Source organism: Amphiura filiformis, chromosome 5 (assembly GCF_039555335.1).
Source record: "Amphiura filiformis chromosome 5, Afil_fr2py, whole genome shotgun sequence".
Taxonomy (NCBI): domain Eukaryota; kingdom Metazoa; phylum Echinodermata; class Ophiuroidea; order Amphilepidida; family Amphiuridae; genus Amphiura; species Amphiura filiformis.
The window spans coordinates 30,078,727-30,106,722 of record NC_092632.1 but is presented as its reverse complement, the minus strand read 5'-3'; the positions used below and the strand labels follow the sequence as shown (position 1 = coordinate 30,106,722).

At 36.1% G+C, this 27,996-nt stretch overlaps 1 protein-coding gene across 1 annotated transcript in view; it reads left to right on the top strand.

The window, feature by feature from the left end:
- Window positions 1-27,996, top strand: part of LOC140152125 (uncharacterized) — a 103,873-nt gene that overhangs the window by 55,608 nt on the left and 20,269 nt on the right. Inside the window, exons 4-6 of the mRNA XM_072174421.1 lie at window positions 22,850-23,124; window positions 23,675-23,688; window positions 24,014-24,154. Of these exons, the coding sequence (XP_072030522.1) occupies window positions 22,850-23,124; window positions 23,675-23,688; window positions 24,014-24,154 (430 nt within the window). The remainder of the gene's footprint in view (window positions 1-22,849; window positions 23,125-23,674; window positions 23,689-24,013; window positions 24,155-27,996) is intronic.

Here is a 27,996-nt window from a genome sequence, read left to right as displayed (position 1 = left end):
GGCACACACTACACAATCAGCGAAGTCGTCTTATTTGATCAAATTATGTAGTTTGACTAAAAGTTGCTTCAGGCCATTTTATACCCTGTGCATTTGTGTTTCTGACTTAATAATTGTGTCATACATACTTGTTACAGACATGGTTCATCTCCTGCAATGGGCTATTCCAGTTGAAATTCATACACCCTACTATGGAAGAAATGATCTTGATCTCCCAAACAGGGGTGTAGATTTCAAATGGAGTCATCCATTCAGGTAAAACCCCATTTGAAATTCACACACCGTCTGTGGGAGATTAAGCTGATGGCTTCCTATTGGGGGTGTATGGATTTCAACTTGAATGGCCCAATCTGTCTTCAATCTCAACCCATTGCAAAGTTTTTACTTCAAGAGAAGTGGAAATGCTCTTTAAATGTGTGTGCTATTTCTTTTTCTAGCTAACAGCTGGTGGCAAGGCAAATCTGGTTCTTTTTCCTTGGCTTGTACATGTATATCATATTTCAGGACTTGCTTATATTAACTCACAATTTTGTGAAAAGCACGGGAAAATAAGAACTAGAGGTGGGATGGAGAAGTGGTTGTGTGCCTGCAGATATTGACACAATCCTGTTGAATTTCCATGTCAATATAGCGTCGTCACGAAGCGTAGCTCGTGTGTTGAGCCAAAAGAGTGCATGACTATCATACCAGGCGGCAGGTGGTAAAGGGATGATGGCATGCCATTTAACTGAATAATTAATATAAAACATCGTGTCAATTGCATTTGAAGATGAAATCCAATTTGTTAGTGCTGGCTCTAAGCCTGTAGAATATCAAGTTGTAGGCAGGAGACTCAATATGTCAATCAGTTGATAATTCAATTTGCTGGCGTAGGACGAAGAGCAGAAAGTTGATACAGAATTCAGTACTGTTCTTGAGCAGGGTGAAGTTGGTGTTTTTCCCCGAATATTCAAATTGCTTTGATGTTGGATGGATCGATAGATAAAAAAGCATGATGGTTCAATGTTTGACTTTCATGCCAATAAAAATAAGTATATCGGCACAGTGTCTTCTTTCTGAGTGGTGAAATGCGTCTACATATAGCTTTCGATAATATCACACTAATGGCAGTCTGTGGTTAAAGGAGCAACCAGACCAGGCTTCATTTTCCAAACTTTTTTTATGAAGACATTTTCATGCCATCTAAAAAAACCCCTATTCTACAGACCGACAGACCTTTTCAATCGTTTTTGCTAATGACATTAAAAATCACCAAAAAGATTTTGCTAACTCTACTTTTTCCAGGGCTTTTGCAGAAAGAACTTTTTAAGTGTAATATTATGATATCCACTGAAATGAGGAAAATAATTGTCAGGTGACACTTTTAGGAAAGTGTATGGCAAGTATCAAAATCTTTTTTGTTGTTGTGAACTTCCTGATAATATTGCATCATTTGTTATAGCTTTCCCACATTCAACATTTTACTTGCAATTTATGCAGCAAAACATGAACAAAAAGCGTAAAATACAAAAACAGCAGCAGCAGATTGTTTTGGATATTATTAGGGTTGTACCATTGGTTGTACTTGTAGCTATGGAGCCCACCCCTGAAGGTTCATTTTAATGCTAGAGCCCACCACTCAAACTAAACAAAACATGTGTATTTTACCAAATTTAACCTTCAAGTGGCCACTTTTGTTGAAATCTTGCTAAATATCAAACAAATTCTGTAAATTGGCACCCGACACTGACATCAGTTCATTATTTAAAACAGTGTTTGTCAGCGCTATTTCCAAAAATGACTACAGCACGATATGCAATTGCAAATTATAATGATACAAAAGTCCTGGACAAAAGTATACAATATGACTTGAAACAAAATGAATTAAAAAGAAACTTGATATTGCTGTACTACTGTCTGTTCAATTAGCTTAGATTCTTGAATTTTTAAGATATTTGAAAAAATAGAAAATTGTGGTCAAAGTCATCAAAGAAAAGTGTTAGCACAGCCTTAGACCTAACGTGATTTATACTTTTCAAATTCCAAAGTTCAATTTAAAACCCCATTTCTTTTCAATTTTGCCTCATTTTAGGCAGTTACTTGGGTCCACCAAAAGGGTTTGCGACCTTTTTACAAATCGAGTGGGACGGTCCATTCTCAACTTAGGGCATAGACCCTATCCAATTTAGCACAACAATCTGTCCACCAATCTGCCCTGCCATTTCAATTGTTATACCGTTCCGGTTATTGGATAGGTTCTATAGGTGATGATGGTCCACGGTTTTGTTACACGAATGCATAACATTATTCTGAGCATTATTTTTCCTAAACAATGACAATAAAATTATGGATTTCGTTCTTATTTCAACTGGTTTACAATGTAAATTGAGTTTTATTTAATACCATCATTCCTTCCCAAGAATATCAGCATTCGCTTGACATTTTCAGATACAAGAACTTTACAAGAACTTAAAAATAATTGTCAGATTCAAGAACTTTACAAGAACTTAAAAATAATTTTAAATAATATTTTCTTGTACAAAAGTTCTTTTGTTTCCAAATGTCCTTCGCATAGTTTGTATTCAACAAACAAAACGAAATAACAAATTGAAAATAAATGTGTAGTTTTATAATAATAATAGGTCTATAGGCCTACGCCTTCTCAGACCCATTCGCACAAATAAATGAATAAATAAATAAATAAATACGCAAGGAATGTATTTATATAAGCTGGGCCTATTTTAGAAAACCTTAGTTCATAAATAATAACGCAATATTTCAACAGTAGGGTTTCAACACAAATTAGGCATACTGGCAACTATAGCTATTTTGCTGGACAATACTTCCTGATGCGGATGGTTGAATAAATACTATCTCAGCGCATTATGACATTCGTCCCCATTGCTCTAAATGGATTGATTCAAAAAAGTTTATGGTACCCGACGTTCTACGGCTTTTTATAAAAATATCGCGGAAAAGACCAAAATTGAAAAGAAATGAGGTTTTAAATTGAACATTAGAATTTGAAAAGTATAAATCACATTGGGTCTAAGGCTGTGCTAACACTTTTCTTTGATGACTTTGACCAACATTTTTTATTTTTTCAAATATCTTTAAAATTCAAGAATCTAAGCTAATTGAACAGACAGTAGTCTACTACTACATTAATAAAACGTACCTGTCCTATCAAGATTGTATATGAAAATAATATGACTGACTCTTTGTAAACATGGTATCTCATCATTTCACTGGAAACTGCATGTCAAGTGCATTTGCTAAAATAATTGAAAATGTTAACAAAATATAGGGATTATACATAGATTTCATGAGTGGCTCTGAATAAATGTTGAGTGTTTTGCTGGTGACTTTTAATACCACTTGTAAGTCATTGAATATTCACTCCATGACAAATTATAACATATGAGTGCTTATCATAGAGAAGTACAAATGTATCTAATGCATTCAGAATTGCACGTACACACATATTACAATTTAAATAATTACAGGAAAGCAGAAGAAAGGGGAATTAACCTGTACTAGAGAGGTATATAAACAGGGAAGGTTTCAAATGTTTCTATATATTCAAGATTTATATAATATTATGTAAATTGAACACTTTGAGCGTGCTTTTATATGGTAACTTATTTTAACTTTTAACAGTGTGTTTTGTATGACATTGATCACCTAAATAAAGTTTGAATTTCATACACATGCTGTCATTACTTCACTTCACTTACTTTTAAAGCTTTCATCCCATGACACAGGTAGGTCCTGGAGATAGCTGCCTAGCCACTATGCTTCGCCCCTCAGCTCTGTTGTTTGCCATCCGACCGGCTTCTACTATGGATTGGATTCCCACTGCACTGCAGTTTGCTTTGATGTTGTCCATCCAGCGCATTGGGGGTCTTCCTTTAGGTCGTTTCCCTGGGATTCTTCCTTCTAATACGATTTTTGGATATCTGGATGGAGGCATTCTTTTCACATGGCCATAGTAGGACAGCTGTTTTGCACGAATCTTGTTCATTACAGTGCACTGGTAATCAAGGGTGTCTCTGATTGAGGTGTTCCTAATCCTGTCCCTTCTAGTAACACCCAGGATTTTTCTGAGACAAGCCATTTCAAATACCAGAAGTTGCTGCTCATCACGTTTTTTGATTGTCCAGGCTTCAGAGGCATAGGTTGCTATAGAAAGCACCAGTACTTTGTACAATTCCAATTTTGTTATGGTGGATATTTCTTTGGATTTCCAGATGGGGTTGAGTTTTTGCATGATGCCCATGGCCAAGCCAATTCTCCTTTTGATGTCCTTCTCGCTGCTTGCCTTTTCAGTGATCACTCCACCTAGATAGATGAATGATTCCACCTGCTCAAGGATGGAATTTCCAATGGATATGGTAGCTTTTGCTGTTTCTCTACCAATCACCTGGACTTCGGTTTTAGCGATGTTTATGGTCAGACCAAACTTCATGCTTTCATTGTGTACTTTGTCGACTAGAGTTTGGAGGTTAATTTCAGAGTCGGCCAGTAAAACAATATCATCGGCAAATCTCAGGTTGTTGATGAGCTGTCCTTGAATTGTAATTCCAATGCTGACATCTTCAATAGCTAGGCGTAGGACCAGTTCCAGCAAGATGTTAAACAGCTGGGGGGAGAGAATACATCCCTGCCTGACTCCTGTTTGAGTGGTGAACCAGTTTGTCAGCTCTTCATTCACTCTTACTGCACTTTTAGAGGTGTTATATAAGGCTTGGAGAAGTCTAACCATTTTTCCAGAGTAGCCTAGGTGGTCCATAGCCTTCCAAAGACCTTCTTGCCAAACAGTATCAAAAGCTTTTTGATAGTCGATGTAGCAGCAGTATAGTGGTTTCCCTATCTCCGTGCATTTTTCAGCCAGTTGACGTAGGGAAAACAATTGGTCCACTGTACTCCTGCCTGCCCTAAATCCTGCCTGAGATTCTGAGAGGATCTCTTCAGTTTTCTTCTGGATTCTAGATTGGATGATCGAGCAAAATACTTTCCCTGCCAAGCTCAGGAGGCTGATACCTCTGTAATTTCCACAGTCCATTTTATCCTTTTTCTTAAATATGGGGACAATGATTGCCTTCCCCAGTCCTCAGGAATTACTTCAGACTCCCATATCTTGTTACAGAGTTTTAGAAGAGCATTACATCCAGCTTCTCCTGCTGCCTTGATTTCTTCCGCTGATATACCATCTTCTCCTGCTGCTTTATTTCCCTTGAGGCGTTTGATGGCCAGATCCACTTCAGATTTGAGAATGTGGGGCTCTATGTCTTCTGTTGCTGTCATTTAGTCTAAATAGTGAGCGATACCTGGAAATTTGCTACTAATATATTAACATCAATTTTGGCCAGAAATGTAAATAAATCAATAACTAAAAAATAAAATTATTAACAAAACACACAGTGTCATGATGAAGGACACACTTTTGCCTCCTCTTTGTGGGATATTCTTTCCTCTGACAGAAATGTGTTTCTGCTTTTCAACCTGATCTGCATGATCACATTGAACGGTCCTATTTTATTTAAATTGTATAATTAAAAATTCTGATTCAGTGTGCATGGATGATCATATAGAATGGCATTGACCTTATTTGGTGGAAATTATTTCAATGATCAAAAATTGGATTATCTATTTTTTGTATAGCTGACCACAAATTCACCTTTTGGGCATGACTATACACAGGTAGTATGCATAGTATAGTATTGCATACCGCACTAAAATTTTACAAGTGGATCTGGAGACAAGACATTCACAACCCCGTTCACAACACATAGAAATATCGGAGTAAAATAGAGAGACACATTATTAATGATTGATCTTTAATTTCCAATACAACATTTCGAGATTAATTTGCAAAATCATTTCAATCTTTAATTAAAAATTGAAATTGAATTTTGAAAGTTATGAGAACATTGTGACACCTTGATAATATAGCCAAGCTAAGAAATTTCCGACATAATAAATGTTACATGACTTCAGGCTGGATTAAGAAGTTGATTAAAAAAGTATACCGGTATGTCTATGTTCTGAAGTAAATGAGATTTACCAAACTTGTTGTGTTTGCAAAAGCTCCAGAAATCCTTCAGTTTTACAATACATTATTTGAACTTTTGATTTCATATGTTTCTTTAAAAAAAGTGTACAATCAGATTCACTAGTAATAGTATAATTTTGTTCTAGCAGTAGTAGTATCTATCATAACCGTGGCCATGGAACCAATACAGCTAGGATATTAAAGTGGCACCATAGACCTCTTTTCTAAGGTCTATGGTGGCACTATGAAGGCACCAGGCACGATATATCCTTGAACATGTTGAAGTAGGCTACATTGTAGAGTTTGTTTGAAATTTGCAAAACAGCAATTGACAAGTTTGACATAGGGTATTATAGATCTGAGTGCTATTTCTAGATTATTAGGGCTGTACAGTTGGTTTCCCGAGGAGTTTTAACTTATATATTTATATAAGTTAAAACTTATATATTTCTATTATTCCCCATCTTGTTTTCTTATGTAATCCCATATGTAATACTTTTACATTCAGAAATGTTCTACTCCTATATTTGTCGCAAACACCATCTTGATATAGCAAGAGGGCATTTGGGACGGCTGCTATATACTTTTTATTCAACATAGAATATTTGATACAATTGGTACATTCCAATGCTATCCAGTCAATGTTAAGTTTTAACGAGTTTGATGATGTAAAATTGATAGTAATTGTTTCCATCAGACAATCAACATCAAATATAATTTGATTTTCCTTCAACAAACATTTGTTAGAAGATAAAAATGTATTATAACGAATACTTGTTGGTATATATGGCACTCTATCGTGGGTTTGTGTTGAAATATTGCCTTAAACTAGACTGTAATTAATTTTACTAGAATATGAGAGCCCATCAATACCAAGTATTGTAGGGAGGACAAGAACTGGATGCCAGGAGGAGTGCATCCAATTTGTTGCTTGTCCGCTCACCCCGTGTTTCTAAGTGTGCCCTTGCACCGTGATTCTTAATTTTCCTTCTGCCTTTGCTGAATGTTGAATGTTCTTACAAATGTGGTAGTATTTAGCTACAGCATACGGCTTTAAAGTGTAAAAACTATAGCCTTCTAACATGAAAATTGCCCTCTAAGTGAGATTGAAAAAATAGGGCTAATATGCCCCAGTCTCCCCTATATATAAGTGCAACCAACAAATCACAACAAGCATTATACAAACTTTATCTCCTTCCTTGTTCCTTTTTAAAGTGCAGTTTGTAACGCCGCTTTTTAAAGTTATTCCCAATAAATGTGCAATCCAGCCCTTTCCCTTCAATCACTGCATTGTCTTTTTTAAAGGCATTTCTTGTTAATGATTATTTGCAACTACAGAAAATCAACCAATTTCTCAAAGGCATTAATAAAATAAATCGTTTCATACATTGCTAACCCACATTTAGTTGATGGAGGGTCAAGTAGGCTTATTGACCTAAAACTTGTGTTTGTCTTTGTATTCACCCAAATATTTGAGTACAAAATTACAATTGTGGGTTGATCTTTAAAAGTTTTGAGGTGGGAATTCAGGTCAAGAAGGACTTGTAATACTTGTTACAAACTTTACAATGGGAATTGGCTCCTTTGAATTGAATTGAATTGAATTTAGATTAATATAAAATAGGCGCCCCCTGTTCTACGGGCAGATGGACTTTCAAGTATGGTCGGTCTGAACCTAAAAATCGCCAAAATGTAAATATTTTGCGCTTTTTTTCTCAAAAATATTCCTGAAATTTGTACTGAAAAACGATTTCCCCAAATATATTTAAATCTTGGACAGGCAGTCTGTATGGCCTTTTAATACTTACTTCCAATTGCTATTTAGTTCAAGACTTCACAGGTTGCCAGTTCTGCAGGTTGCAACTTGACAAAATACTTCCCAAGTGATGTTGCTTGTCGATGTCGCATGAACTGCCATGATCAATCATGGCCAACCAGACAGATCAATTATATTTCAATTATTTTTTCTTGATCTTCAATGTACAAGAGTGAATTAATCTAAAACAATAAAAATCAGGTTCAGTGGAAGTTACAGTAATTAAATTAAGTTTCTGGGATTTCAATTACTTAAAAGTAAAATTTGCAAAAAAATGCCCAGTCATCTGCAAATGCAGCACCATTGAGTTTGATCACTGCGATTAGTATGCAATTGCCTTTGAAAAGAAGCGAAACATAGCTATTGCTTTAACATAAAGGAAATATCAGGCAAAAGACAGCTCTTTGGATGTTTGTCAAAATGAATTGAAATGTAGGTAGGTAGCTGATGATGGTATTTTTGATCAGGACCAAGCAAGAAGGATTTCAATACTTGTGCCTGGCCTACTTCTGGTGGCATATTTATTAGGCTAGGATGAAGAAATGTGATCCTCACAGGGAAATTATATAAAAGCTGGAACTGGTGATGTGTATACTGATGCATGACCGTAAACATAAATGTAACCATCATGGCTGAAACATGAATATCAATAAACCAAAAAAAAATGTGCTGCAAGAATTCACTTTTGAATGTGTGAACTATAGTTAGGATAACAAAAACGACTGGTAAGTAAGTCTACCATGACCTCAAAAGGTCAAGTCGTCTAAGAGAAATTTTAAATGGTGGGCAAGAACCAGTCCCTTTCCAGCGAAAATACAGCTCATTCAGCCAATATTAACATGGGTCATCGGCAGAAATGTTTTCCTACTGACAAAGTGACCAGCTAAATGACGTCACTATGTAAACAACGTAGGGGGTATTAATAATTAATTAGGTAAATAAGTACTAATACCAAATATGGAGGTATTCAAAAGTATGCTAATTAGAAGGTTCAACAAATCGGAATACGATCCTGGTATCCAAAATTATGTAAATGAGTTGAAGACGGTTACGTGAACATGTACAGTTAGTTCACAGTAAAACCTCATTATAACGAAATCTGATACAAGAAAAACCCTGTTATAAAGAAGTATTTTTCCAGAACCAAGATCGGAGATCCAAAACTCTTTGTTATTTATTGTTTTTACAACCCTGATATAACAAAATTTAGATATAAAGAACTAATTTCTCTGTCCCTGACAACTTCGTTATAATGAGTTTCTACTGTACTAGAAGATCTTTGGATCGTTTTGTGTCCATACAAGTACTATCACTGGCACTAATACTATGGAAGATTTGATACCAGAGGTGGATCCAGAGGGGGGCTGATAGGGGTAAACCGACAGGGTCTGGCCCCCCTCTATTGACAGCTAAATTGTGCAAATTCAGTTTATTTTGAGATTATGTTACCAATTTTGATACTCAGGCCCCCTGTTTTCAGAAATTAGGCAATAAAATATAAAAATTAATGATTTTGATTTTGCAGATTAATATAAAAACACAAAATACAAATAAAAACAAATAGATGAACCAATTTTACTTTAAAGCTGATTTGATTCCCTATGAGTTCATGTTTTGCAGGTTCAGTGTACATATGGCCTATTTTTAAGGAAAAAATGCTTTTCATGGGAAAACTTGGGTCACTGGCGATGCCCCTTTGTCAATATAAACCATCTATCCCCCTGAAGCCTCTGAACATATAGCAAGACTTTCAGTTGATCAAAAACATGCCAATTTACCAAAATTTTGGTTAATGAGGTTTAAAAAAAAATTCAGCACTAACATTTGTATAAAAGTTAAACTTGAAAATGACAAAAAAATATGTACCAACTCCAGCGGGGACAAGAACCAAAGACTGAATGTTATCCACTGAAATTGTGTGAACATTAGGAAGAGGGTCATGTTGCGCAAACACTCCTATTCTTTCCTAGGTAGACGACTTCCTTGATACGTGATACAAAATGTTTTCTTCAGGATTAGGTTTGTGAGAATATAGTTTGTGTCGAGGTGACAATCGCATTGAACAAGTAGGTTCCCAGAAAGTGCTTGCAGCATATAAGGGAACTCTTAAGTTGTGGAAGTTTGAATTGCACTGGCCCGGAAACAGGGTCAATGAACTACATTTGCTGCAGTGGGTGGTTGCTAAACATTGTGCAAATTAGTGTTATTAATTATATTATAAACTACACATCAACACATCTGGACATGCCTAGGTTGCAAATGTCAATGTGCACATTAAATACTTTCCCCCACCTTTTTTAGTTACTGATATTCCAATCCCAGGAATGGTTTGCAATGCCTTCAACAAAATAGCTTCTAAGTTTACATTTCATGTTAAACTTTCCCTAAAAAGTCTACTCCATTAAACTAGAGCGATAACCGCACCATAGCTGAACCATGTGGCTTCGGCAGTATATTGTGGTAGGCCTATACCTACAATTGAAGCATTTTGAAAACTTGACCTTTGACCCCTTTATTGCCCCTTAATGACCTTAAATGAATTTTTAAAATATTTGCAACATGTTTAGAATGTCATAAGAATCATTGCGTTTAAATTTCAGCTCAATCAGAGCATTTTGTAAAACTTGACCTTTGACCCTTTATGACCCCTCAATGACCTTAAATGATTCGTAAAATGTTTTTAAAATGTTTAGCATGTCATAAGGATCATTGCATATAAATTTCAGCTCAATTGGAGCATTTTGAAGAACTTGACCTTTGACCCCTTTATGACGCCTTAATGACCTTAAATGAATTTTACAATATTTGCAACATGTTTAGAATGTCATAAGGATCATTGCATTTAAATTTAAGCTCAATCGGAGCATTTTTGGTTAAAATGACCTTTTTTGACCCCTGTGACCCCTGGATGACCTCTGACGTTTGGAAATATTTTTATTATATTCTTTATGTTTTCCTCTTTCATATGACACCACTCATGGGGTCATACCTTCGTGGCATTTAGAGATATGTCCATTTCAGACCAAATGGTTAGTTAGTAACATACACACTTATAGGCTGATACCATTTCATGGTTCAGCAAAAAAAAATTGAGTAAGATACAAGTAGAGATTTCCAGCTTCCTGTGGTTAGAATGCTTTTTGTACTTGGGCAACAATTGAATCCAAAAGTCAGTTTCCTTGACTATTGTAATGTGATTCTCAAGTATGCTACATCCAAGCCACAGTCATGTCCATGAGTGGTAAACAAGTGGTTTGTTTGAATACTTAACCCTTTGTAATGTTTGTGCAATTTTTGCTTTGTAAGTTTCAATCCTTTTTAGACAAATTCCCTGATTTAAAACACTGCATTGATTATCCTGTGTTTTCTATCTTTACCTTTAAGTGAGTTTATCTTTATGTTACAAGAGGATTGTTGATGTAAGTAGGGGCAAGGTGTTGGTGAGTGGTGTTTGTATGTGGTCAGTGCAATGTATTTTTCATCTCTCTAGTCCTTTAGACATCTTCAACTACATAAGTGGAGTAGACACAAGAGTCTTTTAGACCCTTTCAGGGAGACCTGTTTCCTTGTTTCTTTGAAGATAAAGATGTAATGTCCAGGGATGCAAGACAACCAATAAACAATAGGAGTATATACTGGCAGCTAGGTGGCACAAGAGTGCCATGTTTTAGCTGGCTTTCCTGTATTAAAGAGTTACCATTCAATCAGCTGTCATCAGCAACCACATAATTATAAAGGTATTTGTGATATCAAAAACTTTGAAACATTAAGCATTACTCATACATGTAGGCCTACTTGAAATTGCTGATGCAAATTTGTTTGCAATTTGTACATTGTCCCAATAACTTGGACAATACGCGGATTTAGGGGTTCTCTACCGGAAGTCAATTTGTGCCAAAATTCCTTCCCACAATGCAATAAGCGTTTTGCATAACAATAGATACAGTTCGGAGGTTAATCAATATTCTTTGTTATGCAATACGCATATTGCATTGTGGGAAGGAATTTTGGCACAAATTGACTTCCGGTAGAGAAACGCTAAATCCGCGTTTTAGGCACTAATGGCTTATTGTCACAGTTAGCTTAACAAAACTCGGGGAGCTGATCATGGCTGTGATGGTAATTAGAAACTTATTGTGGCATGGCCGGGTATAATTGTCAGCTCCCTGATTGTTGCTGTGTATTGAGCCACAATGGTCAGTGATTCCTGCAAAGTATGCTGAGGCTAAATGTGGCTTATACCTGTATGTAGCGCACCATAAATCACTGCACTTTTTTCTTTGTTTTTGTTTACTCATTTGTCAGGATCAGGTCTTTCGGTTTCAGTTTTAAAAATAAAATTCTGAATTTTTCACTTTCAGCCATATGGTTGATTTCCAATGGGGATGTTATACACTTCAACATCTAGCGAGGATGTTTAATGCATAGTTTATGATTATTTAATTTTTAAAAAGCACATAAATACAGCGGCATTTGATTTCCTGTCTTGGCAGAGAGACTATATTTTTTATTTATGAACTACAGCAAAAATATAAACCGCCAAGGATATGTTGGCGTTTTATTATTAATATCATCGGATGTTAGGCGGAGTCTTGTGTGTTATGCAGTCTACAGGAGCAGGAAGCAGTTTGGTATCATGCTCTTTTTTCCCTGGTACAGCTGGCAGTATTTCCTGTTCGTCTCATCAACTAATATTGCCAAATATATCACATGGTGTTGAGAACGGAACAATCATTCGTATAAATTGTCGAACATTGCTCCAGATTTCGGTCAGTGGTAAAAAACACCCCAGCTTGGCTAGAGTTTTTGAACAGATCTTATTGGAGCATCTATCCAACTAAGAAACATATGTGATATTTTTCTGTATGTTTTGTATTTCTTTAATATTGATTACACGTTACCATCTTGGTACTCTAGGGCACAAGGCCAGGTGGTCTGATAACATTTATTAGTTTGTGATGCACTGTGGGATAGATAATGATGCATCATGGGATAGATAATAAACAAAATAGGCACATTTTATTCAAAAGTTCTTTACTTATGTCTAGGAATAGAAACAGGTTATTATTTTCTATCTGTAGCAATTTAAAAGGTGTAAGAAAGTTAACAATATCTAAATATTCTTGTTATCATCTATTGTTTTTCCTAAAAAATGGATTCCTTGGTCTTTATTAAACTGACAGATACTTTTATTTAGAGAACAAACCAAAAGTGTGATGGCATCCTATCAACAAAAGTCACTCCTTTCATTAAGGGGGAAGGGGTCAAAAATATGAAATATTGCTTATTGGTTGGTATTTTCTGGGGAATTTTAATCATTTCACACAAGTTACATTTCAGGGAGGTGGGAGAGGGGGTTAACTTTTAACGAGGGCACAACATCAAACTTTTGGTTTGTACCTTTATATTGCGTAAACTTTCATCATGTATCAAATTAAAATCTTCACCTGTTTATTGAATCATGAGAGCTGAGCAAATGTTAGCTCACAGCAATATTTCAGTTTCACATTGTAATGCCACCTTACCTGATGGTATAAGTAGGACCAAGTCATTCACATTTTCGCCAGCGCATAGGGCGCTGGTACCTAATTCTGAGATGGGGTTTGTGTACACTAAAGATTAGCTAAGATTATAGCCTTCTTCTATTGGTATGAATTATTTTTTTACTTCTCGTGGTGGAAATGTTTTTGATGTCTGCTAATTCGCTTTGCAAGGAAAAGAAAGTATGTTTTGCCGTTTCAACGAACGAAAACGATTGAGTATTGCCAAAGTTGTGTTTGAATTAATTATGACTTAAAAAGTTATCATAGGTTAGGCCTACACATATAAACATAAACTTGTTCAGCAATCAGCATATCAAAAAAATGACATGGTCAAAGCGGGGAATGATCACGAGGTCATATCAGTGGACTATACTGAGCATAGCATGATGTTTGGTTGCCTGTGAGTGCATAATTGATATGTTGATAACAGATCTAATAATGTTGTGGAATCAAAATCTTCATTTATAATGGACCACATTGAAGTCAAAGTAATTATCTATCCTATCCTGTATCGTTTTATGGATAAAATTGACTCAAAATGTTATTGATGATATTATTGCTATCTTTAACATCAGTTTTGGCTTTTTAACGGAAAAATCCGATTGAAAATAAAGTTTTTAGGGGCTAGCTATAATATTGAACAATATATCCCATATTTTGACATGCACTTATAGAAAATAAATAAATTATTGTCTTACTTTATAAATGATAAATACTGTAAAATGACACATAACTAAAGTGAGGCCAATTTCTATCTTTTTTTTTTTTTTTTTAAAATTACATTCAACAAATGATTGAAGACTGAGAAAACACACAATGCAGACTACAGAATGGAGTAGGTAAGATGCCATGTCCATAGCTTTGCAGGAGTTTCGGACTAACAATCAACACATTCAAAAAATACAGTTTAAAAGTGAAGATTGTAGTGAATGATCAGTCCTTTATCATGTGCTTGCCACTATCTACTATAGTAAACTATACATTGCGAAATAATATAAAATTATTTTAAAATAAAATGTGCATGTAAGTTGAGTTAACATAGCGAATTAACTAACAACTGCAGTGTATTTCTTGATTTTTATAATAAGCATGGGTAAAAAGCAGTAAAGACAAAAATACAGAACAATTTGGAGTAATGAATTAAAGAGTTGACAGGAGTTATAGGAGTTAATGTGTTTTGCTGTTTCAGTGTGCATGTTCTCACCATTGATGGTTTGGTGAACTGTCATGTAACATGGATGTAAGCGTGATCCTAAAAATGCCTTTCACGGTGACCCAAACTATTTACAAGACCTCTTCTGCATTGACGCTGGCCTTCCCTTTTAAAGGGAGTTTTTATCAGTTGTAATTTTATCAATTTGTTATTGCACTGCGTCACAATTTTCTAAAGCTACATGATAAGACGTGCATGCAAATATGTAGGTCCCTATTATAACACTTGGATGGGTAAAGTGATATTGTTACCAATATTTGTAATCTTATCGGAAATATCGGTCACCTTAAGGAAATGGTGCATGTCATACCATGCATCACCATAAAATAATGGCCGAGATACAAAATGTGTGTTAAGAGTTCTTCAACAATACAATAAGAGTACTTTGACCAGAAGTATTATTTCAAGATAAGAATTTGTGAAACACTTCATATACTTGGCCTTAGCACTTTTCCTGTGATATTAGATCTCCTTGCAACTTATTTATTCATCTTGCATAAGGGACTGCAAGAATTATGTGTACCCACTGGGGGAGGTAACTTCTCAGAATGATTTGCCATATTACATCTTTGGTTTCCGTGTTTCACAAAGTGCAAAAAACTTTCAAAGTGTGGGGGTGTGTGGACACAAATTCAGAACTATGGGCCTTTCGGTGAGAGGTTAGACAAAAAGGGGTTATTGGGCGAGAGCGGAGAAGCCTCTAAAAATAGAAAATAGAGGTGATTGGGAGAGAAGCCACTAAAAATGGAGGTCATTCAGTGAGACCTGGGCTAGTATTATTTTGGTCCAGTGCCGAAATACAAACATTTTCCAAAAAGGAGTCTAAATTGAGAAACATTTTGAAAAAACTTGGGACAAATTTCAAAATTCATTTTATCAAAATTCATTTTTAATATCGATTTACAGATACTGCTGTATTAATTAGGGAGGGCAGCGATGTTTGTTATGATCCGCACATGGTATGATGTCACATAGTAGTATAACATTCAGAGATATAAACAAACCTACATGAACCGTGTGATAGGCCTTGAAATTGCCGTATGGCAAAAACTTTTCCTTATCTCAAAGTTCCGAGGCCACTTTTCCTGTATTGCTTTTGGGTTTTCTTTAACGAAGGTCACTCAGCTTATTATATGCGCAACAATGAACCTGATAAATAAATGGTCAATGGCCCACCAGTATAGTATTTATTTACCTTGCCAAATTTGGCATACAATGGTGGGATTGGACAGACTTTTCTATTTATATACAATTTGTACTTGTTCATCAATGAAAAAGCTGTATAGATTTGGCTGGGTAGAATTTTTGTCATATTTTAATTGTTATTTTCATGCTATTTTTTATCCCAAATTGTAGTGGACTTTCATTATCAGCTGTTTACATACATTATTTATTATTATTTCAAAGAACTTATAAAGCGCATTTCCCATGGATCAATGCGCTGTACAAAGAAAATAAAAATACATCAAAAATACACAGTATGGCATTAAGAACAACAATATATCACAGCATGGTAAAATATACTCCTAATTACATCAAAAATTTGAATAAAACAGATATGCGCAGCAATCTGAACCACAATTAAAATAATTAAAAATACACTTGAACCCAAATAGGGACATATATCATTATAAAATACATATTATTATCAAATAGCAATGTTTAAAAACAACACATGGGAGTGAATACCTGCAAACAGGTCTATGAAAATACATAAAAAGACCTTATATTTTGGAAACAGAGAGGTTTTTAAAAGTTTCTTAAAGGATTGCACATTAGGAGCCTCGCGCAAATTGGAAGGCAAATTGTTCCATAACCTAGGTCCTTGAACAGAAAAAGATTTATCCCCATAAGATCTTTTAGTTTTGGGGATTGCAAGACGGGTGACATCTTGCATGGACCTAAGCCCACCACGGTTACAACTGTACTTGTGAAGAAGGTCCTGCAAATATATTGGCGATGAACCGTGAAGACAATTGTACACATGCACCAAGATCTTGAAATCGATTCTCTGCTGGACAGGCAACCAATGCAACTCTCGCAACAGAGGCGCAGCACTAGTGCGCTTGTTAACTCGGAAAATGAGATGCGCCGCGCGATTTTGAAGCTTTTGGAGACGTTGCATGCCACGGTTTGAAAGGCCACCTAACAGAGAGTTGCCATAGTCCAGCCGAGAAAGGATCAAAGATCTTACTGCATGTGCACAAGTGGTTTGGTCAATATAACGGCGTATTCTTGTAAGATTACGCAGGTGGAAATTAATACTACGACACAGGGCGCTGACTTGCTCATCCATGGTAAGACTACGATCAAAAATAACACCTAAGTTTTTAATTGAGGCAGAGGGTGTGATTACAGATCCACCGATTTTCAAGTCAACGTGGGATATAGCAGCTGCACATCTTGGAGAAGAAATCAAGAAAAGCTCGGTTTTTTGAGTCGTTCAGCTTTAACTTGTTTTCAAGCATCCACGATCGTAACTCAGCGATGCATTTAGTGAGCCTAAGTTGTGCAGCCGCTATTTCCTCCTGTGACTTGGGATTAAAACTAACATAAAGCTGAGTATCATCAGCGTAGATATGAAACGCAACCTGATGGAGCCTGATGATTTCAGAAACTGGCTGAGCATATGCCGTGAAAATCGGTGGACCTGCAACCGACCCTGTGGAACACCATATTGCATTGGACATTTATTAGAATACTCACCAAGGACACATACTTTGCTACAACGATCTTTAAGGTAGCTTTCAAGCCAATCTTGAGCAAACCCTGTAATACCAAACTCCCTCTGCATTCGTTGGACAAGGATATTATGGTCAATTGTATCAAATGCAGAGGAGAGGTCTAAAAGAACCAACATGATTGCATTACCTTTATCCAACTCATTAAGCATATCATCTTTTACTCTAAGGAGGGCTGTCTCCGTGCTATGAGATGATTTGTAAGCACTCTGAAAGGTTTCAGTAAGATTGTTTTCATGAAGATGTTTATTAAACCTTGACACAGCTGGATACTCTAATATCTTACCAAGGGTGGGAAGGTTTGATACAGGGCGGTAGTTTTAAGTAAGTCCGGGTTGAGAGTGGGTTTCTTGAGCAACGGAAGATAACAGCCTCACGGAGAACAGATGGAAAAGACCCAACTCTGAATGAATTGTTGATAATAGACATAATAATCGGTAACAAAATATCAATACACTGTTTTAACAACCATGTGGGGATCGGGTCCAGAGGAGATGTTTTGTTTGGAAGTTTTGAGATAACCCTTTTGACCTCCTCCTCACTAACATCAGTAAACATATCAAGTGTTGGAACATGAACTTGTGTGTCATCACAAACATTGGCACTAACATTAGCAGTACAGTTATCTTTGACATTAATGATGGAAGTTTGCTTATCAAGTTCAGACCTAATATTAGAGACCTTGTCACAGAAATAATCTGAAAATTGCTCACTAAGAGCAGTATGTGTACTACACGCAGGTAGTTTCTGAACAGAAGTATTAAGAAGTGAGTTTAGAGTACTGTACATGGATTTGGCATTGGAATTAGCCAAAGTTTCATTGAAATACTCAGTCTTGCTTTTCAGAACTAATTGATTCACATTTTCATTTTGTGCAAGATAGTTCTCGCGATCTTCAACCGAACGTGTCTTTCTCCATTTATGTTCGAGCTTTCTACGCTCCCGCGCAACCCTAACATCCTCAGAATACCATTTAGGGTTTCAGATCAGTTTTTGTGATCGCGTCTTCTCTGGGCAATGTTTATCTAATACCTCGCGAACACTCTTGTTGTACAATTCTGCCTACAAAGTAGGGTCATTAGTAGCAAGAACACACTGCGTAGCTTGACAAAGATCCGAAGCAAACGTCGCCTTGTCCAGATTCTTGAAAGATCACAGTAATTTGTGTGCCCTTTTAAATATTGTAATGTTAGCAATTTTTAAAAGAAAGAACCTCAAAAAATGTTGAAAATGGTTAATAATGGTATCTTCAAAACAGACTCTAGGAAGCCGCATATAGCAAAATCTGACTTTTTTGACACCACCCCCCCCCCCCCAACAAACACACCTATAAACTACATTTTGCTCACAGCAACCATCATAAAAAAAAAGGACCAACATTTTTCAATTTAGGTATTCTTTTGGTCAATGCTCCTTCACTCTCTATGATGAGAACAATTGTATTGAAGGTTTTTGATGGGAAGTTGCCATGGCAGGGGAAGTTGTTAGAAATAAGGCACAACATAGATAAAATTCATTGAATATGCTATAAAATCAAGGACATAGGAAGGAACATAGTAAATCCCCATTCATAGCCAGAATACATTTGTAAGTCTAGAAATAAAATTTAATATATAATATAAAATAAGGCAACAAACTCACAATATATAATATTGTATATTATTCTCTGATACCCTGGTCTGATACCTGTCAGATAGCCCAACAATAGTTTTGCTTGTTGCTTGCGCTATTCGAGGGGCATCACAGTTTGCGAATTGCAATATTTCAAGTGCAAAATTGAACATTGTGAGTATTGCATTACAACCATTTCCTGCATTTCAGATTTTATAGAGCAGTGAAGGGAAGAAATCACCTCAAATCTTACAAGTCTGAATTTGAATCCTAATTATGCAAATCTCATATTCTAGTTTAACCCAAAACATGGTAGTTCTAAAGGAATTCAAAATGTATGTAAATTTTAATAATTTATAAGGAAAACCCAGACCAAAGGTTACTGAACTGTACTGTTATGTGTCAACATGGTCAAGAACATTATTGACTTTCTCATCTTAAGTCAACAGCATTTTATTGTTGTTATTTACTTGAAAACTACCTGTTAATAGATAATGAATGTTTACCCTGTCACAGTGGCTCATTGTCTTGCTAAAGGATACTTTAAAATCCAAATTTTGAAAAGAGCAAAGATCATTGCTTTGATCAAATATGTTTAATGATTTCAATGTCCATTTAATATGTGGTTTACTTGGAAAATTTCACAATAAAGCATGTACAAAACAGATCATGTGGTTAGAGAAAGATTCTTTTGTAGAAAAAAAGGATAAGAGAATAGATTATATATTAGCTAATGCAGAGTGCAGCCCTCCCCCCCAAAAAAAATATTGCCAAAGGCCAAAAGGTCCATTTTGCGAGCATTGCCGATGGAAAAAAGCAAGTGTTTTATGCTTTTTCGGCCAAAATGTGCCCATTCATGAGTGTAGCGAGTGAAAAAAATTAGGGTCTTTGTGCTTTCTTGGTCATGAAAGTCAAAAATTTTGGAAAAGGTCCATGGGGGGGGGGGGGGAAGCAAATGATATTGTAGTTTACAAATTATACAGTACTACTACAACTCATTTGTTTTGTGAATTCAAAGTATTTTGAGAATGCACATAGTAGAGCACTATTTGATAAATTGATTTTTATAAATGGTATTATTTGCAGGCTTTGTACTTGCATCTATGTACATGTATGTGTGGGGTCTGTGCTATTTGAACCCAAATCATCATCAATATTTTAAAGGAAATAATATAGACCACAAATATGCTATTGACCCCCGGGTATTGACCACTGACCATTGTTGAATGGACTTTGTGATACCAATATAATAACCCACAAAACTAAAAGCCATTTGGCATACTTAGTACTGACCTATCCCATTTGAAATCCCACCTCCAATTTGACCAAAACAACTTAAAAAACCTCCCAATTTTGCCTCAAACCTAGTGAATTTGTTTCAGTCACATGGAAAAAATAAGGATCTGTAAATATGTAATGGAAGAAAAAAGAATTGCAGTTACATCAGTACATTGGTGTCAATATCAGGGATGTGAGAGTTCCTCTGTGAGCTGATTTCCTCTTTTTTTGTTGCCAAAATTTACATGTTTTTCTTTTATTTTCAGCCCATATTTGGCATTTTTACCCTGATTTTACGCTGTTTTTAGTGATTTTCCTCGTTTTTTGTCTGTGGCTTCTCACACCCCTGCAATATGTCTCTGGGGGCATTCAGTCTGAATTGAAAGTGGTTGAAAAGAACAAAAAAATGGTCATTTTGCCAAAAGTGGGGAAGGGGAGGGACACATCACACATCTCCCTGTCTCCACCAGGTTTGACACCCATGGCATTCAAAAGCAAAGTTACCAACTTAAAAAGCAAGTCAAATCCCAAATACAGTTACCCTTCAAACAAGTAAATTAAATTGGTAAGTGTCACCATCAATAGTTCTGCCAGAGAAGAAGAGAAACATTTTAAATTGCCAGTTGAACCTGAAAAATGACCTGAAACAATTAAATAATTAAACATCTTATCAAAATGTGCATTGCATCATGGTCAAGAAAGCGAAAGTATGCTGTATCAAACTTTATTTTACCTTTTCTGTTTAATAAGAAGAAATAGGAAGGGGGTGAGGCTGTCGATCTGGTCAAGGACCATTAAAAGATCAAGCCAAAAAATCTGTTAAGAAATTAAAAAGTTATAAGTGCCCTATGATATACTTTGGATATAATGTATCAAAATAAGCATTCACATACATGTATATTCAAATTATAAAAAGTGTTTGGACACAGTGTGAACTAGATGCAGTTAATTGGTTGCCAGAAGAAAGAATTGGCGTAAGACAGAACAAGCTGACTTTGTCGTCGGCTTGTAAAAATAGGTTGACCAGTCCAACATCACCTAAACAGTATATCTCTGAACCCCTGAAAAGGAACACAGGACATCGGCCTCTTTTTTGTTTCATCTTACGTAGAGACATTAATTCTGCGGATTTTCCATCATAACAGGCCAAATTGATTACTGAAAGAAGTGTTGTCTGCTTTGCTTGTTTTTGAAAATGACATCATTTTATTGTGATATTTAATTTTTTTGAAAGTGCAAATCTAAATTGAAAAAGAGGCACTTGTTCCCTGGAGTGAAGATACTACAAAAGTTACTGATGGGTGATGGTGTCTTGTAACATACAAAAACAAGTTTTGGACTATCACCAAGTTATCCATTTTCACAATGTTAGGTAGAATGCTACCTTGGGGAATGTTAGGAAAGAATTTGTCAAAATGAAAGTTGTATATCATATATCACATAGCTGAGATTCTACAAGTGAGAAGTGCATATTATTGGAAGGTGTAAACCAATAGAAAATGTATGTCAAATATTTGTTTGAGATACATCTCGTCATTATGAGATAATATTGAATTTTATGGGTATGAAACTTTGAAAAAAAGGATGGTCATTGGGGTAACAAAAAGTAAAATGGGGGTCATTGAGTACAGGATTGCCAAAAGAGTATCATTAAGTACACATAAATAAGTGCCAAACTGCGTAAAAACAACTTGGCCACCTTGGAAATCACAAATACCACCTAAATTTGGGAATTAAAAGGGGGGTCATTGGGTATAGCAGGAAATAGAAAAAGGGGGTCATTGAGTACATGAATTTTTTTAAAGGGGGTCATTGGGTAATAGGTAGGACCATAACACAAAAAAGGGGTCATTGGGTACAAGCCGGTTTGAAAAAGGGGTCTATCCCGAGGCACATGATGCATATCTGTCATGGAAGTGCCCCCGTTAATAATAGGATGTTGAGGTCATTAGGGTTGCATGACTAAGTCGCCATTAGTCGTAGTCACAACCATTAGTGGTAGTCCCAACTTTAGAATACGACTTGGTGATAGTCGACTATAAATGATGACTATGTGTCCTCAAGATACATTAAGTAAGACTATAATGCATGAAGTTTGGTAAACTGATTATTTGACATCCATACAAATGTTTGCTGAAATAGTTTGTTATGGGTAAATTTATCTGTAGGAAGACCTGTAATGTTGTATTTTCCCTGTCTCAAGATCCTCTGTTGCATTGCCACATTTGCTAGCAGTCAGATTCATTCCTCAGTCTATCAAGATATGCATGTTGATTTGTGCATTTTGAGCATGAATGTTATTCAAATTTTGACCTCTAAATTGTTGTAATTAGTCGACAATTCAAAACTATTTGGACACGAAAAGCTGAAGCTGTGCAACATATTTGTATCCTACATGTATGATGCCCAAGACATGCTATACAACCACCCAGGGGTTGTACTGATTGGAACTGGCTGTGAGATCTTTGTCACCCACTGCATCTCACAATTCAATCAGCCGTATCTAAAACCCAGGACATTCTACACCAGAGTCAAAACCTTCAACACTCTGCCATATTGTTTATACTCAATCATTAACAGTTTTCTTTTCTTCATTTTTTATTCTAATTTCAGGAAGAAGATGAACCCCGTATACGATGGTTACCAAGGTCCCAGTAGTCGGAAGAAGCTGAATCCAGTATACGACGGTTACCAAGGTCCTAGTAAAGTAATCAGTACCAAAGGGTCTTCCAAACCTCCGCAGCATCATGGTAGCCCAGTGAAACAGTGCAGTAGCTGCTCCATTAAGTGTCTCAAGTCTCCATGTACTACCTTCCTTGTTATTTTAGTGGTGTTTCTGATGGTTATAGCTGGGGTGCTCATATTTATGGGAAAAATTACCACACCTGGTAAGGATGCTATTAAACTACATTGATTTGTAAAATCACCTTGGCTCAATATAGTGCTGTACTTGTGATTTGTGAATTTTAAAAACAGTACCACGGTGGATTGAAACAGTTTGAAACTGGTAATGGCAAGCTACACGTGTTCAGATGCAAAAGGCAATATACGCCATTTTCAAACGTTTTGCATCAAGGTCACCAATATCTGCCCTATAATGCTAGCTTTTAATTCATACCCTACTTAGTTTTGAAACCATGATAAAAAATGTTTCTTCTTATTTTTTTATGTTTGACAAGTTTATGCTGACATCTCAAACCAGGCAAAGTGGATATACCACTTTTTGCATCTGAACGCTTCAAATCAGTCATGTATAATGGCTCTCTGTTCATGGGCTAATGGTTAAATGTCCTCTCAGAAGGACGCAACAAACTCATGGTTCAGTTATTTACCCAAATGTAAATTCACCATGGGGAGAGTGGAAGTTTGAAATCAATCTACTGCTGTTGTCAAGTATGCTGCTAAATTGATACAAACTTTCCCATGCCAATAATCCAGCAAGTCCACTACCAGTGGGTTGAACTGGGGACCCTGTGCCCCAGCCATTAGTACCCTAACCACCTCACTGCACTCTCTCCAGGAAACTTTGAGCAAGGGATCTTGAAGATGTCACTAATGCATTATTGTCAATATTATCCCTTGCCATTATATGCAGCTAATAATGAAATTTGTCTGGAATTTAAACATCAAAACTACTTCAAAAACTTATTCAAAGAAAAGGTTACGCACACACATTTGAAAAGGCGTCAGAATATTATCTTGTGTAAATTTTATTCATCATTATCATGTATAATGCATCTTAACGATGTTGTTGTTATTATTTTTTCTTCAATGCAGCCACGGGTGGTACCAGTGAGTTATCACAGCCAAAGCCATCGACACCAAACCCCTCATTACAACCTCACGCAATTGATGCCAGCGGAAGTACTACAGCGATTACGAGAACAAGATGACCAAATCAAACACATGCAAGAAGAGGTATAAATTATTGCTTTGTCACAGTGCTCTAGACATAGAGCAAAATATGTGTTCAATTGGTTAAATATGTGAATAATGTTTTTATGTTTTTCAGGTATCATGACAAAAAATTATTTTTAAGCAGTTACATACACTTTTTAAAGTGTATGTAACTGCTTAAAAATAATTTAGCATTAGATTTATAAACATTTATACTTCAAGGACTGTTAAATGTCAAAAATGTTAATTTTTGATCATTCATCATCCAAATTATTTGATATCAGAAGGACATTCCTCCTATTCAGAATGCAATTTGTTGTGTCTGATCTGATGTGCTATCAGGTCCCACAAAAAGGTAGGTGACCGAGCCCTGAAGTAAGAGTACGCCAAGCAGCAATGTGAATATCTTGGCAGACAAGGCTTTGTTCTACTCATATGACAACATATGAAAGCAAATATATGGATGATAACAACACATGACTGATGTCGACTGTTTTGAACCTAATATTTTTCAAAACATGCAAGAGTCATGTGACGCTCTTTTAATATATAGAAACCAATGAAAAGAATATTGGCAGCAGCTTCTTGTTTTATTCCCAATCCTATTAAATACTATAGTCTGCAAAAGGTTTTACATGCATGCACTGTGATTTCAAATATTGCATCTTATCAGTAAGACATGCCACATATCAGAAAAAATTGTGAAAAATCAAGGATGTGGCTCGGTAGTAATGAAATTTGAGACCATTGCATCGTCAGTGTTAATGCATTATTAAACTATAGAATTTCAACTTGCAATACTTGCTTAGAATTTAACCTTTCAAGTGTATTTCGCTCTATGTTTGTTGCTTTTCTCAATTTGTTTATGAGTATTGATATAATGTTCCTTTGTCATAACCGAGAAACTTCCTTTGTCATGTTTTTGTACATATTTCAAGTCATTTTGCACTTTTGTTTTTTAGAATAAAAAATGATACTATAGACAACCTGCAGTAAACCTATAAATTTCCAACAGTAGTAAAAAGCTCAACTTTTTTCCCCATGAGTAAGGATACAAAGCCGGGCTCTAATCTGCAAAGTATATTCAAACCACGTTCAGTAGTCTTATAAGACTTGACAACATTGACTTTTGATGGGCATTAAACATGGTCAGTCAACATCGTGTTAGCTTAATTGTGTGATAAAGTAAACCACACAACGTACTGATGAGGCCATTAGGACTTTAGAAATTGGGACATCGCAAACTCGCAAAAAAAAACCTGGTCACGCTTGTTTGCCTGATTGTAATACTCAAACCCTCGACATGTTGGACGTATCTGAAGTGACCATACAAGCAGTGAGTGACCTTTAGTTGCGTGCATTAAATAATTATGAAGTTGCATTAAAAGCTCCCAAATAGAATGCATCGAGTCCTTTTCCAGTGTTTTGGTTTCTGGAATACATTGTTGTTTTTTATTGTCTCGCCTGATAAGGCAGGAGACTATATAATCACTTTTCCGTATGTGTGTAGGGGCGTGTGTGTGTGTGTGTGGATGTGACAAATTTGGTTAAAGTTTTGGTTAAAGTTTGCCTTCCGCCTATTTTCTTGGAGACTAGGGGTTGCACGTTCCTCAAACTTGGTGGGTGGGTGCATCTTGACCCGAGACAGAACCGGTTTGTATTGGTTAGTGGGTCAAGGTCACTGAGGTCATCTAGGGGTCATCTGAGGTCAAATTAGTAAAAACTGTCGTATGGGCATGAAACTTGGTGGGTGCAGTCAACATTTAAAGCCAAATTTGTGGAAGGTCATTTCAAGGTCACCAGGGGTCATCTGAGGTCAAATTAGTAAAACTGTCGTATGGGCATGAAACTTGGTGGGTACAGTCAACATTTAAAGCCAAATTTTTGGAAGGTCATTTCGAGGTCACCAGGGGTCATCTGAGGTCAAATTAGTAAAACTGTCGGATGGGCATGAAACTTGGTGGGTACAGTCAACATTTAAAGCCAAATTTTTGGAAGGTCATTTCGGGGTCACCAGGGGTCATCTGAGGTCAAATTAGTAAAACTGTCATATGGGCATGAAATTTGGTGGGTGCAGTCAACATTTAAAGCCAAATTTTTGGAAGGTCATTTTGAGGTCACCAGGGGTCATCTGAGGTCAAATTAGTAAAAACTGTCATATGGGCATGAAACTTGGTGGGTACAGTCAGCATTTAAAGCCAAATTTTTGGAAGGTCATTTCTGGGTCACCAGGGGTCATCTGAGTAAATACTGTCATATGGGCATGACACTTGGTGGGTACAGTCAACATTTAAAGCCAAATTTTGGGAAGGTCATTTCGAGTCCACCAGGGTAATCTGAAGTCAAATTAGTAAAACTGTTGCATGGGCATGAAACTTGGTGGGTACAGTCACCATCAGCCAGATAATTGTGCCCAGCCGATAACCGCCAAATTCATTTACCTCTACCAAAAGTAATTGCAAAAGCAGGCGGTCACGAAAGCAGGCGAGACTCGTGGTTCGAGAACCGCCTTGTTTGTTTTGTTGTTGTTTTCTTGTTGGGGTTGTTGTTGTTGGTTTGTTTGTTTGTTTGTTTTTTAGTCCATTCACTTTCTTGTATTATACCACATATTATACATCTTGGAATCATAGAGCCAATTTGTGCTAAAAAAAGTGGTAATTCAGTTTTGACCAATTCGCTATTGACTTCGGTCACATTCAGTACAGTAGAGTCGCTATATACGGCTGTGCATTAAATGTCACTTGGGGCATCATTTAGTTTGGATTAAATTCAAAATTTCCTGTCATATTGTATCTTTTACTACTATAGACCCTTTGCATAGATCCGCCATCTTGCTCCCAAAACGTGGTTCTCCTTGCAAATGCATGCATAAAATGTTTTTTGTTGTTGCACTTTCGCAAAAACGTGTCAGAAGGCGGTAATTACGCATGCGTATGAAAGGTGTACGCACACACACTTTGGGAGTAGAACCTCGTTTAAACAACCAGTCTAATTAATTTGTGTTTTTCATGTGTGTTGGCCGAATAAAATATGAAAACTCTTGTCTCAAATTTCCCATGAGATGACAGTGTAAACACTCATTGACTGTTTTGTGTTAATGGTAATCATCTACAAACAAATTTGTGGCTGAAGTAGATTTGAGTCCTTTCCCCACATCCTTGTCATTACAAGGTGTTGCACCGGACTTTCCCATCCATTGAGAGGGAGCCATTTTTCGGTTATTCCTTCATGTAATTTTACAGGATTAGGGGTAGGATTAGCTTACACAAAATAAAGGATCAACCCATTTTTCAAACATGAATATTTTTGATTCATAACAGTAACACCTTTTAGGCTTTTATAACTTAATGTGATCTAACTCAAAATGATATCATTATTATAATGACTCTCAATGCAAGCCAGAGTTAACTGCGAAAACCTGTTTATGACAACGATGATATAATGTGTTTACTCAAAGCAGCTCTGTATCGTCTATGATTTACATAGACGTGGAGCCACAACTCACTCATATTAGTATTCATATTTACATGAATATTTCATACAAGTTGAGCAATCTTTATATTAATTTTTTTTATTTAGACAGATTGCACGCTTTTCTTATTTTTTTGGTCTATTTAGTTTATACAATCCCGTCTGCCTGCATAATTGAACTGAATACATAGACAGCCAGTCAACAGTACTTCAAATACTCTTCCATATTTATGAAAATTATGATTTGGATTGACTCAAACAAACTTATTATCCATACTAGTGGGTTTCCTTCACAAAAAATAATTGCAATAACCCTAATGCCCTTGAGGCCTTTTTGGCAAAGGGGAAGAAAAGAAGGAAGAAAGAAAACAAAGAGAAAAATTGTTTTTTCG